The sequence below is a fragment of the Vulpes vulpes genome, chromosome 12 (genome assembly GCF_048418805.1).
Source record: "Vulpes vulpes isolate BD-2025 chromosome 12, VulVul3, whole genome shotgun sequence".
Classification (NCBI taxonomy): Eukaryota; Metazoa; Chordata; class Mammalia; order Carnivora; family Canidae; genus Vulpes; species Vulpes vulpes.
Window position 1 is genome coordinate 61,092,795 of NC_132791.1, and position 13,397 is coordinate 61,106,191.

The following is a 13,397-nucleotide window of genomic DNA, read 5'->3' on the forward strand; positions in this document are numbered from 1 at the left end:
TTTTTTTTTTTTTTTTTTTTTCAAGAACTGCAGCAGTATCTGCACTTTTTCCAAACATACAATGAATTTTTCCGGAATCAATCTCCTCCCTGTACCTTTTCCTTCATGTTCACAGGGCAGCCTGGTTCCATCTCTCCTGCAGCTGCATTACTGAACTACATCATAAACAGTGCTTCAGTGTTGGTCTCCAACACCTTACCAGAGAGAGGAAGTGAGAGAATATGTTTCCTTGCCACACAGGAAAGATACGATTTTTTTTTTAAACAAACAAGTCACTGTTCTCTTTAGTAAGTCTGAAGTAGGCATAATGCTAGGATTACCCTCCAAGATTTCCATTCTCTGCACACACATCATACAATTCCCTTCCCACGAGTGCAGGTAAGACCCCAGATTTCATTCTTGTGATTAGGTTATGCTATATAACAAGGTGATGTAATTAAGGCCTCATCAGTGGGCCTGAACAAGTCAGGTAAGCCCTTTAAAAAGGAGGGTCCAAAGTCAAAGATATTCAAAGCAGCAGAGAAACTCTCTTGTTGATTTTTAAAAAGCAAACTGTCATGTTGTAGAAGAGGCCATGTGCCCCGGAATGTTGGGCAGGCTCTAGCAACTGAGGGCCTCGTTCCCATAGCCATGAGGTATTGAACTCTGAAAATAATCAGTGAGCTTGGAAAAAGACTCTGAGCCTCAGGTCAGACTCTAGTCCAGGCTTACACCTAGATTTCAGCCTGGCAATACTCTCCACAAAGGACCCAGTTAAGCCATGCCTGGAGTCCTGGCCCACAGAAATTGAGAGATAAAGAAGTCTCTTCCACTATGCTACTATATACTACGTAATTTATCATACAAAATAATACAAATCCCAAATATGAAGCCTAAATGCACATAAATCACCTGTATTTATTTTTAGAACTAAGAGATTTGCAATAAACATATCATCAGTGATCAATTTATCTTAACAATGCATTTATTTGTGTAAAGTAAACTCCTTCCATCTTCAACGTCTCACTTTTACTTTCAAGTGATTTTTTTTTTTTTGCTTGTTAGTTTGTTTTTAGTAATTTTAGAAGGGAAAAGAGTCTCTAGATAAAACTTTCCTATTCTTTTTTAAACTTTCCTTTTTTAAACTGTCCTGTTCTTTTTCAAATTCATTGTAGTTGCGCTTATCTGTAACATTAGCAATTTGAATAAGACCAGTTTTTCTCAAATGTGAATAGTGAGGCAGCAGAACATCTGGGGAAGAAGGCAAGACAGGTAATAAATTGGTAAGGGGAGTGGACACATTCAAACTGCATACATGACCCACCCCCGAAACAGATTCATATACACCTTCTCCATATATGTATGTCAGCACACCCTGCCACACACTCACACACACAAACACTTCCCTTCACCATGGGCATCACTGTTTTAGCATAAGCCACTCTTACCATAGCCAGTCTTGCAAGCATGTGTCAGATCTACCCCTCATATGTGTAAAAACAGGGAAAAAGTTCAGAAATAGTGAAATGAAAGCTCACTAAAGTTTATTCCAACTCTGAAATACTACTTTTATTGTGCTATACACTGCTTTTATTATACTATTAAGAGCCTGGAGCTGCAATTAAGACATTAATACTTCTGAGCTACTGAGTTTTTAAAATTATTTCCACAAGGCCATATTTTTCCCCTCTCTGCCACTGGAAGTTAATTTTCATGCTCTTCATTTAGCAATCTCTAATAACTCACTTCTACCCTAGTTTGTTGCTTCTGATCTGTAAGATGCAAGCAAAGCAGATCATCAAGTTTGTTAGAACTATATATGGAATGGAAAACTAAACAGGTTCTGAGGTTCTTCCATGAAAGGACTGTCAAAGAGCTTTTCAACTTCCTTCAGAGGCACCATCTGTATTCTTAATATTCATTTAAGTTGTTGTGAGATGACCTCTCAATAAGGTAGCAATATATCTTGGTTTATTAAATGACTGATTTATTCAAATGTTTTCAAAGCTTTCCAGAAACAGAAAATCATTTAAGTAATCTCACGGTCTTAATTCAATGAATGCTTACAGGACAGGCACTACATCTTTATGCACAGGGTGAGACATGATGGGTTAAAAGGGTGGACAAGACACCTTGATCAAAAATAATTTAACCAGGGAATGCAAATTTAGGTTAACATTCAAATATCCACCAATGCAGCTCACCAGAGTAACAGAATAAATATGAAAAAACATGACATCATCTTAAGAGATATTGAAAAAGCATGTGACATCAACTCTCAGCAAATCTGGGAAAGAGGGTAACTTCCTCAGTCTGGTAAAGGGCCTCTATGAGAAACTCACAGCTAACATCATACTTAATGGTAAAAGAATTAATGCTTTCCACTTATGACTGGAAACAAGACAAGGATGTCCACTTTCACCTCTTCTATTCAACAGTATAGAATTCTACATTGTTGAATTCTATTCAACAATGCAGGAAAAAAAAGCCATTTTAAAAAATGAACAAAGAGAGTCCGTTACTTTAAGAAAAAGTGAAATAATTTACTTGTTCCTATTTGTTACCAATAATAAAATTCAAGCTTTCACAGAAAAATTAGATTTTTGCCAGGATGACTTTTGAAAGCTTCCCAATACTAAAGACAGAAAAGCACAATACCTTTTCCGATAAAACTGTGGTAACATTTACTACAACTTAATTTTAGGTAATAAATATGGCAATAATTGAAAATCTCATTCAGTAAATCAGTTTTTTCCAAGTGACCAATGCATGTTTTTATAAAACCATGAACAGGTAAATGATCTAAAATATAATGGATTTTAATGTAAGAGAGACTAGGAAAATGCTTTTCCATGTGGCTTCTAGCTCTACACTACAACTTTAAGAAACTACCACTGGTCAAGTTTTAGTGTAGTACCAAAGAGATATTTATAATCTAAAAGCTACTTAATTAGCCCAGACTAACAAAGCTGTGAGTTAAAATCTTGTTGGTGAAATACGAATTGGAACATTTTTAGAAGAAAACTGTCCTAACCTTTTCAAAAAACCCAAAAACATGCATAAGACCATACTGAAGTTGTGGTGCTGGTAACAGTTTAAAAAAAAAAAAAAAGGAAGGAAGGAAGGAGGGAAGGAAGGAAGGAACTAAATGGGAACCACCTAAACATTCATCAACTACAGACTAATTTAACAAATTATGTTCATCAATTATGTCATACCCATATTGTAGAACACAACACAGCCTTTAACTACCTGTGGGGATACACTGTGAAGGACAACTTCTGTTATTTACTTCCTATAATTCTGAAGTGATCATTTAATTATGTTGTTTACAACAATCATACATTACTTTTAAAATAAAATGTTTTTAATGAGTTATTAAACACACATACGAAAAGACACTAGAAGGAAAAAACAGAAAGCTAACAACAGATTAGTGGAAGCACAGGTGACTTCCACTTCCATTTTTATACTTTTTAAACTTTCCCAAATTGTTATGAAAAAATGCTATTTTTACAATCAGGAATAAAATGTCTCTGTGTGTCTCTCATGAATAAATAAAAAATCTTTTTAAAAAAGGAATAAAATGCTCATTTTTTTATATTCTTCTGGAACCACAAAGAAAATCTTGATTGGAAAATGATTTAGACTACATTATTTATCCCATGTATTAACTTACTGAGCAAGTGTTTCTTAAACATCCTCCCAAATGTTGAAAATTATACAGGTGTACTTCTACTCATATTAACTATCAGCTTCATTCTGGAGCTCCTAGAAACAAAGCAAAGTATACCTTTCGGACTCTGTCACCTTATAATGTGTGTAGCCTCCCTTGCCTTCCCACCACACCTCACTAACACAAGGAACAGACCTATTCGAAGGCTCAGATTTATTTACTCTGTCTCATTTGAGCTCTTCTAAAGCTGCATTCCAGAAATTTCTACTCTAGCTCCGCCATCCAAGCAGCCAACTTCTCATTTTACTCAACCTTCAAATCTCTTATCAAACTATCTCTATTAAACGTGACACAAAACTATAATTATTCACACACAATTTCTCACAGATGAGGAAAAGCATGCATAAGGAAATCTGCTCTGCTCTACTTCATATAAGCCAACTTGTTGCTAGAGGAGAATTACTGCATCTCTAACATGTACATTCAATCAAGCTATTTACATAACATACCTTTGAGTTCCTAAGTTTCTCAAAAACTTCTTTTTAATGGTTTCAAAGTATCTCAAAATTACATATCTCTACCTTATTCATGATGGCTAAATTTCATAAAAAGCATTACATTTCATCGGGTAAATTTAACAGATATCAGGTAAATTTCATCGGGTAAATTTAACAAATGCTAGACTAAGTCTAGCATTTGAATGAGAATACTTCAGTTTCATCATGCAATATAATTTTACCTTAATATATGACTCAGCATTAAATCTTTGGGGAATGAAAAAGGATAAGCAATTCTAAATGACTATGAATCAATGTGTTTACAAACTTCTTAGGTAAGTATTAATAATGTATTTCAACACCAATTTCTTTTTTTTTTTTTAATATTTTATTTATTTATTTGAGAGAGCCGGGGCGGGGGGTGGGGGGAGAGAGAGAGAGAGAGAGAGAGAGAGAGAGAGAGAGACTATGCACATCAGCAGTGACGAGGGGCAAAGGGACAGGGAGAAGCAGACTCCTCACTGAGCAGGAATTTGATCCCAAGACTCTGAGATCATGACCTCAGCCAAAGGCAGCCACCCAACCAACTGAGCCACCCAGGTGCTCTCAACACCAATTTCATCTCACTGATGTACAAAATCAAGAGTTACAATTTTTCTTTAAAACCCTAGGATGTAAAGCAAACTGTGCAAAGGTCAAACTAGAATTTCATTTCCCAGGACAAGTCTGGACAGTTTTCTAACACTGAGCAAGTTAAATTGTTAGGAGTTAGGAAACATTGCAACTAACAAAGGAGTGCTGGGGAGTACCCCAGGCAAAAACAAAATAAAACCACAGCTAATATGAACATGGGAGGCAAAACTACCAGGAAGAGGATTTATGGAAGGAGGAGAGATGAAGGAAAAGAGGGTGAGAGAGAAGAGGAAGGCAGAAAGAAGCCTTAAAAAGAAGAGTAATGAGGTGTTAAATTACTACCCATACCTCTTGACCAAAGTACTTGGCTACTGAATTGTATGAATGCAATAACTCAGAGGCTGGATCAAGCTTTATGTTTGGTCTTGTATCTAGTGAATTTTCAACTATAAACTTATACTACACCCAATTCCAATTGTTCTAAGATTCTTTGTAAGACTACTATAAAGAGCCATCCATTGTGAATTTATGAAAATTAGTTCTGGTAATTTCCAGTATCCCTAACTTTCAAGGCAAGTATATTTTTTCTCCCAAGAATGGGCAAAAATACAAAATTCATATATTATTTGAAAATACAATCTCACCCTTTGTCTCCTAACATTAATTTTATCAAACGCTTCTTTTTATATTTCAGCATTCCATTTAAGTGACAAAACATTAATTAATTAAAGTCACAGAACAACATTAGGAGGTGTAACAAATACTCTTAAGACTGCTTACTATATTTTGTGCCAGGTATTGAAGTATTTCAGCTCCTTATAGTTGGGCAATAGTTAAATGCATCATTAAAAGAAATAATATCATGACGTTTCTTTTCATTTTCATAACTGGTAGTATTCACATGGGAAGGATTAGAACAAAAGCCTTAAAATTCTGACTAGGAAATTTGAAATCTACAGATGTGCTTAAGAAATCCTAAAATCTGATTAGAAATACTATACAGAATTATCACATTTGCTATATTCTTTTTCAAGGAAGTTTCACTTTAAGGTGTTCTTAACCTTTAACATAAAAGCTTATACTCTTAACTCAGCAGTTCTCCACATGTGGTCTGGAGACACATCAAGGGAATGGGAAGGGTGGGAACCAAGGGAAGGGAATGGGTGGTCCATGAGACCCTTTCAGGAGGTCAATGACATCAAAATTGTTTTTACAACAACACTAAGATGTCATTTACCCTTTTCACTCTCCTTCTCTCACAAGCAAACGGTCATATTTTCCAGGGGCTACACAACATGTGATATGTCAGTGGACTGAAAGAAGAAGATAAGGAAAATCCAGCTGTTTTCTGGTAAGCCAGACATTAAAGAAATGTGCAAATTCGTAAAATAAAAGCACTCTTTTCAGATTATTTTGATTTGGAAAATGTGGTTAGTTGTGATTTTAAAATGTTAGTGTTAATTCAAAATGAATTAATGTAGGAACAGTTTTATATTTGTTTTAATTTCTCATATGGTAAATATATATAACTCACAACAACAAAAGTTCTCTGGGATCTTCAAAAAGTTTGAAGGGTAAAAAAGGATCCTGAGACCCAGAAGTATGAAAATTGCTGACCTAGCTGAACAGCAAGCTCTGATGTGAACAAGCAGATGCAGTGGGTTCCAGACGTGGCCAACAGTGGTTCCATTAAATATCATAACACCCACATTTAGAAATAAAATTCTACCAATGAACCCCAAATGAAATAAGGTCACCCCACAGTAAAAAGAAAATAAAAGTCCTTTCTGTGATAATACTCTTTACACATTTTGAGATCATTCTAAATTTCAAAGAATGTTAAAAAAAATAACACCTACAAACAAGTATTGTCCATTATATTGAATATTACATGAATAAAGAATATTGCATGAATATTGAATAAAATTATATTCATATTATGTTACATTATTCATTATTCAGTTATTATTCTCTGGGCCTAATTAACGAAGGAAAAAATAAATTCTCTGTATCATTTTACCCAAGCTTCTAGTTTACGTATCTTTCTCTCACAATGTGTTACTTAATATTTAAATCAAAAATAAAAATGAAATATGAAACCATCAACAGTATTTAATGGTTTTATACTTTCAATCTTTTTAATATTACATAGGGAAACTTAAAAATTATGCTGCATTTTAGAAAATTAAATCCGTCACCATTTAGTCCTACCCTAGTCAAAGGTATTTTTTTTTTAATTTAAGATTCTTATGTGATTAATTTCTCACTAAAAATACTATAATTACCACACCACATAGAACTACTCTAATACCTGTACCATATAAACCAAACTAAAAGCACTATTAGTTAACCTTTCCTTATTATGTTGATAATGCATAGCTTTCTTTAAGTGTATACATTCTCCATCAACTATGACTAACACAAAACCTTTGTACTGCTTCTATCAAAAGTAGCAACATACACGGGTAGTCACATATAAATTCCTAAAAGTTGAGCAATGCACAACTGAAAGAAATTCCCATAAAGAGAGGCCTCTGTAAGGAATGAGAAATATTACGCATATTTACGATGTCTTCTCAAAGCAATTAAGCTATGACAGAAAAGGGAACTCTCAGAAGCTGCTACATCAACTGCTGTTGATCTGAGCTTACATTAAGTCTACACTAGTCACTGGCTCACCCAATACAGGATTCTTTATTATGTTTGTTAATACCAAACTGCAATGGGATATATCCTAATTAGTTTATTCACTTCACTTCCATGGTTTTTACAGCATTTTCTTTTAGTTCTCTCAGACATTTATACACAGAAAGAACAGAATTTCTCATTTCTTCAATATAGAAAACTTTTAATCAGGCTTCTCAATTAAAGGAACTTTAGATATTAATAAATGTAGATATCCAGCTTTAAAAGTTTTGGATTACAACCTTTCTTAAAAGTAAACGGTATGATCAGATTTCCATACATTATGGAATCACCAACACACATTTAACTAGCAAACAGCCCTAAATTATCTTGAAAAGGAAGTGAAAATGGAGGTGTCTGTAAACCAGAGCAAAACACAGAGGAAATACCTAAATCGTGATTTTTTTAACAAGGCACAAGCCAAGAAGGCAGAGGGGTCAGTACAAGGCAGGAAGAAGAGCTCTTTTAACAACTCTCAGAAGGCAATACTATGGAGAAGTATAATTTTAGAAAGAGCCACTGCTGCTATTATCAAATTATTGTTTAGAACTACATAGTTCAAGGCACATCAAAAAGCCAAGGCACTCACTTAGAAACAATGATTTACATATGCATGGTCTCAAACAGTGTGTTTAACACTACTTCTATAGTTACAGATCTAGTTACAGATCGCTGACAACAGTAATTTATAACAGAAAAAGACTATTCTACTTCCTCTCGTAAGTAATAATTTATGACAAAGAAAAGTTATTTTGCTTTCTGTCAGGAAGATTATCAGCTAATAAAGAAATTCTGGGGCAGCCCCGGTGGCTCAATCGTTTAGCACCACGCCTTCAGCCCGGGATGTGATCCTGGAGACCCAGGATGGAGTCCCACATTGGGCTCCCTACGTGGAGCCTGCTTGTCCCTCTGCCTATGTCTCTGCCTCTCCCTCTCTCTCTCTGTCTCTCTCTCTCTGTCTCTGTCTCTCTCTCTCTCTGTATCTCTCTCTCTGCCCCTCATGAATAAATAAATAAAATATAAAAAAAATAATTATATATTTCAGGAGAGAAACAAAACAATGTCAGGAAATGTACTGCAAAAGAGGTGACATTTAGCTAGGGCCCAAAGAAAGAAGGAATTCATTGAGAAAGAAAGACATTCCACATAGGAGAATACAGAGGAAAATAATATGATCTATTCAAGGAACAGTAAATTGAGTGTAACCAAAAAGTGGATTAGTAGAAAGAGAAATTTGGATTTTATGCTAAATGATATGACAGAACTTTGTGATCATCCCAATTGGCCAAAATCCGAGGCAATTACCCTTTTCATCTTGAATGGGTGTGCCACTAATAGCACAAAATAATCCAGAAGAGCAAACAGGTCTTTGGGAAGAGAGCAAAATCACTGGAAAAGTAAAAAGAAGAGAGGGAATGCAATTCTAGGTACACAGAATTTCTGATCCCACTAAGGTCATGCATGTATAACTAGATTTTAAGAATGGAGGCAAGGGATAGAGAACTGGAAGTATTTGGACAGCAATTTCATCTGTTTTCTTCCTTCCGTTTCAAGAAATTCAGGACCATATGATGAAAGCCACATACTAAAAACAGGAGCACAATTCCTTACTTGTGAGCAGCTATATGAACCCTACAATTGTCTACCTGAGAACTGCTTGTTCATTTTTTCTCACAAAACATCCCTTCCCTGTGTAAACTACTGCTATTGTGATTTTTATGACTGAAAAAGTCATTTGTACCCAGTGCAGTGGTCAGTGTGGTTTTGTCTCTGGTTCCTCTTCTTATGTCATGCTCTATACTCTCCCCTGTGGGATCTCAGTCATTCCCTTAGTTTTAGAAACCACCTATATGCTGATGATTCCCAAATCTAGATCTTCCTTTGACTCAATAAATGCTGACTGGATGTGACAAAACAAGACTATTCGATACATTACATTTTTTGCAATCTATTACAGAAAGCAGTAATGGTATGAAACAATACTCTAATCCTGGGGAAAGCTAAGTAGTGAGAGAGAGGCAGCCCCTCATGTACACACTGCAGTAATGTTATATAGAATAGTTTCAGTGTCTGTATAGAATGGATTCAGGAAACAAATACAAAAGAAAACAGAGATATTCTCAGGAAATATTCTATTTCAGAGAAACAGAGACATATGGACTTACAGGAGGTTAAAAATACAGAAATTATAGATTTTTTTTCACAGATAGCCCAATAAATAATCCTAAATAAATCCATCTTTTAATTTTTGCTTTGACTGTGGTCAGGCACACATGACATAAAATCTGTTATTTTAGCCATTTTTAAGTGTTTAGCTCAGTGGCATGAGGGAAATACACCGTTGTACAACCATCACCACTATCCATGTCCAGAACTCTTCCTTCCATCACTTCATCCTGAAACTCCATACCTATGAAATAATATTTTCCTATTTCCCTATCCCCTTACAGCCCCCTGGCAACCACCATTCTGTCTCTATGAATCTGACTACTCTAGGGACCTCAAATAAGAGATCACAGAGTATTTGTCTGTGACAGGCTTATTTTAGTTAGCATAATGTCCTCAAGGCTCATCTATATTGTAGCATATGTCCAAATTTCCCTTCTTTTTAAAGACTGAATAACATTTCATCATAGGTATAGATCACACTTTGTTTATCCATTCATCTGTTGATGGACACTTAGGTTGTTTCCATCTTTTGGCTACTGCAAATCATGCTGCTATGAATGCAGGGGTATGATATCCATTAGCATGCAATCTTTTGTACAGATAAACAAGAAATAGAATTGCTGGATCAAATGGTAATTCTATGTTTAATTTTCTTTGAGGAACAGTCATACTGTTTTCCATAACATCTGCAGCTGTACCATTTTACATTCCCACCAGCAATGCATGAAGACTTTGATTTTTCCACATTCATACTAACATTTGTTTACTGGTTATTGGTTTGATAACAGCCATTCTATGGATATGAAGTAGTATATCTTTACAGTTTTCATTTATATTTCTCTAATGATTGCGGATATTGAGCATTTTTTCAGGTGCTTATTGGCCATCTCTACATAGTTGGAGAAATGTCTACTCAAGCCTTTTGCCCACTTTTGAAACACCCTGTCTGTATTCTTGTGGTCAAGTTTTAGGAGTTCACTGAGTCTCAGTATTAATTAATTATACTTATTTTTAAAGAGAATACTAACAATCACACTGCTACTTAAATAAAACTTAAAATATTTTAAGAGAGTTATAAGTAAAATTACCTTGGATGACTCATTTATGATTAAGACCAGTCTGAAAATATAACCCCTTCAAGTATCAATTCCAAAATCAAACTTTTTGTTTATTAGGCTCCATGCCCACTGTGGGGCTTGAACTCGGGACTGTGAGATCAAGAGTCACATCCTCTACTGACTGAGACAGCCAGCACCCCCCAAATCCAACTATTTTAAAAAATCATCAGTCCCTCCCCAAACAACTAAACTCTTGTTTTCTCTACAAAGCTCACATGGGCATTAAAAAATGTTTTTAAAATTCATGATTGATATAAAAATTCTGTAGTAACCTAAATTCACGATTCACATAAAATACTCAAAAATATTCACACTTTCGTCAGCTTCATGCAATACCATTCATATTTCAATCTATGTAAATGCTATGCCATGGAGCACAGAGAAGCGTCCTAATATATACTGATTGTCCTCTATATGGTGGACTCTGTCACTGTGGAATACTGTAGCCCTATGGCATTCAAGTGGTCAAGACGTAGGCCTCATTTTTACTACCCTGACATAATTTTTAAAGTTAAAGAAGGCAAAGATATAATAATAAAAGTAAGTGTACATTTGGTACTCAATTCAATGACTCCCTAAACTCTAAATTGACTTATTCATTCTTCTCTAATTAAAGTGTTCGATCGTATTTTTCCAAATGATAGCCTTACTGTATAAGTAATGATCGATCTACTGTCTTTATTTCCCCAGCATCCAATCTTCCTCTGATTAACACCTCAGTTTCCCAATAGGCAACCATGTAGCCCCATTCTTAGTCCCAGAGTCATCAGTAGCTCCTGAGATGAGCAAAAGATCTAAACCTGGGCAATGAAATTCAGCAATTAAAACAAGGAAAGGCATGAGATCCAAAGTAAGACAGTAAGATTCGGTCCTAGAACTTTCGCTAGAATTTTTAGGGAAAAAAATGACATCGTAATTGCTAAGCTAGGCTACTGGTAACCACCTCCGCCATCTCATAAAAAGGGCCAACCAGAAAATGAAACTTACACACATACACAAAGACAGAGCACAGAAACAAATTCAAGAATGTTCCTGATGGCAGTATTTGAAGTCCTGGATACAATAATGTCTTAAAAATAGGTCCTTTCCCTGAATTTCCAGTAGATGAGCCAATAAACTCTTTTTTTTTTTTTTTTTTTTTTTTTTCACTTAGCTTCTTAGGGCTTTCTATCACTTGCTAGTACTAACTAATATGTATGGTTTCATACATAATTAGTTTTATCCCCCTATCCCTTAAATCTCAGTTGTCAATGATAATTTTGATAACTCCTAGAGGGCTGCTATCAGACTTAAAAATGCATTATGAGAAGACTTCAGTGATAAAAACATTAATACAAAATGTCAACTTATTGTCCCTATAGTGACTACTCATTTGGAAAGTATGCTGTTAGGAAAAAAAAAGAAGGAAAAAAAAGAAAAAAGAAAGAAAAGAATGTGCAAAATTAATAACGTATTAAGAAGTGCTCAGCTATATCAACTAGAATAAAAACATGTGCTTACAAAAAGACACAAGAAAATAAATCCATTTTATTAAATCCGGGGAAACAAAATATCCCTAGCTGATAAGGAACTACACATACAGAGCCATTACAGTCAGCAGAACAGAAGTGAACAGAAAATGTACAGCTGTGAGAGGCATTTACATAAAGGCAATGCAACATATATAGGAAATCTTCTTATTAGCTTTTTTTCCAATGGCAAAAAATATCCCTGCTCATTAATTTTATAGTTCATATAAAAATACCTGTACTAAAAAAAAAAATTCACCTTTATTAACTTCATACAATGTAATTACTGCATACTTGTGGCTAAAACAGCAATTTATTTTGTCACAGATCTGGAAGCCAGAAACCTGGAATCATTCTCATTAGGTTGAATCAAGGTATTGGTAGGAGCATATTCTATCTGGAGATTCTAAGGAAGAATCCTAGAAACCTCTTCCAGGTTTCTGTGACTGCCAGCATTCACTGTTATGGCTACATAAGCAATCTGCATTTTAAAACCACTTTGCCTTCTTCTTGGTGTATATAAAATATCTTTCTTTTACAAGGACATTTGTGACTGTATTGAGGTGCTATCCAATAATCCAGAATAATCTACCCATCACAAAATCCTTAATTTCATCATTCCTGCAAAGGTAAATTTACAGGTTCCAAGGATTATGATATGGGTATCTTTTATGGGCCACTTTTCAGCCTACCACTGTCCTAAGTCATTTCAGTAACTATAATATCACCAAAAAGGCTAAGACTTTAGAAGTCATATGCATCTTGTATTTTCAAGTTAAATTTTTTTCACAATGTTCCCTATTCATATTAGCACCAACCAAGTAAGCTCCAAAAAAAGTCATAATTAAAACAAAAAGAGAACATTAAGACTCTAGTAAGGAAATGTCTTGTAAGCATAGCCTTAAAGAAGTGATTCATTTTAACCAAATTTAAAATACTATTCTTTTAAACCAAAGAGTTATTATAACAATTTGTTGCAAATTTAAAAATTAATACAAGACTTTACCTCCAGATCCTAACTGCTTGTAGAATCTGTATTCCAAATGTAGCTGTGGTGCTCTGGATTTCATGGGCTCCTAATTAAAAAATAAACAAAAATAACAAAAAACATTTAAATTATTAAAACATCACT

At 34.7% G+C, this 13,397-nt stretch overlaps 1 protein-coding gene across 30 annotated transcripts in view; it reads right to left on the reverse strand.

Moving 5' to 3' along the window:
• Positions 1-13,397, reverse strand: part of CSNK1G3 (casein kinase 1 gamma 3) — a 109,272-nt gene that overhangs the window by 48,354 nt on the left and 47,521 nt on the right. For all 30 annotated transcript variants that reach the window (XM_072728696.1, XM_072728699.1, XM_072728700.1 and 27 more), the window contains exon 4: positions 13,272-13,341. In XM_072728696.1, the coding sequence (XP_072584797.1) occupies positions 13,272-13,341 (70 nt within the window). The remainder of the gene's footprint in view (positions 1-13,271; positions 13,342-13,397) is intronic.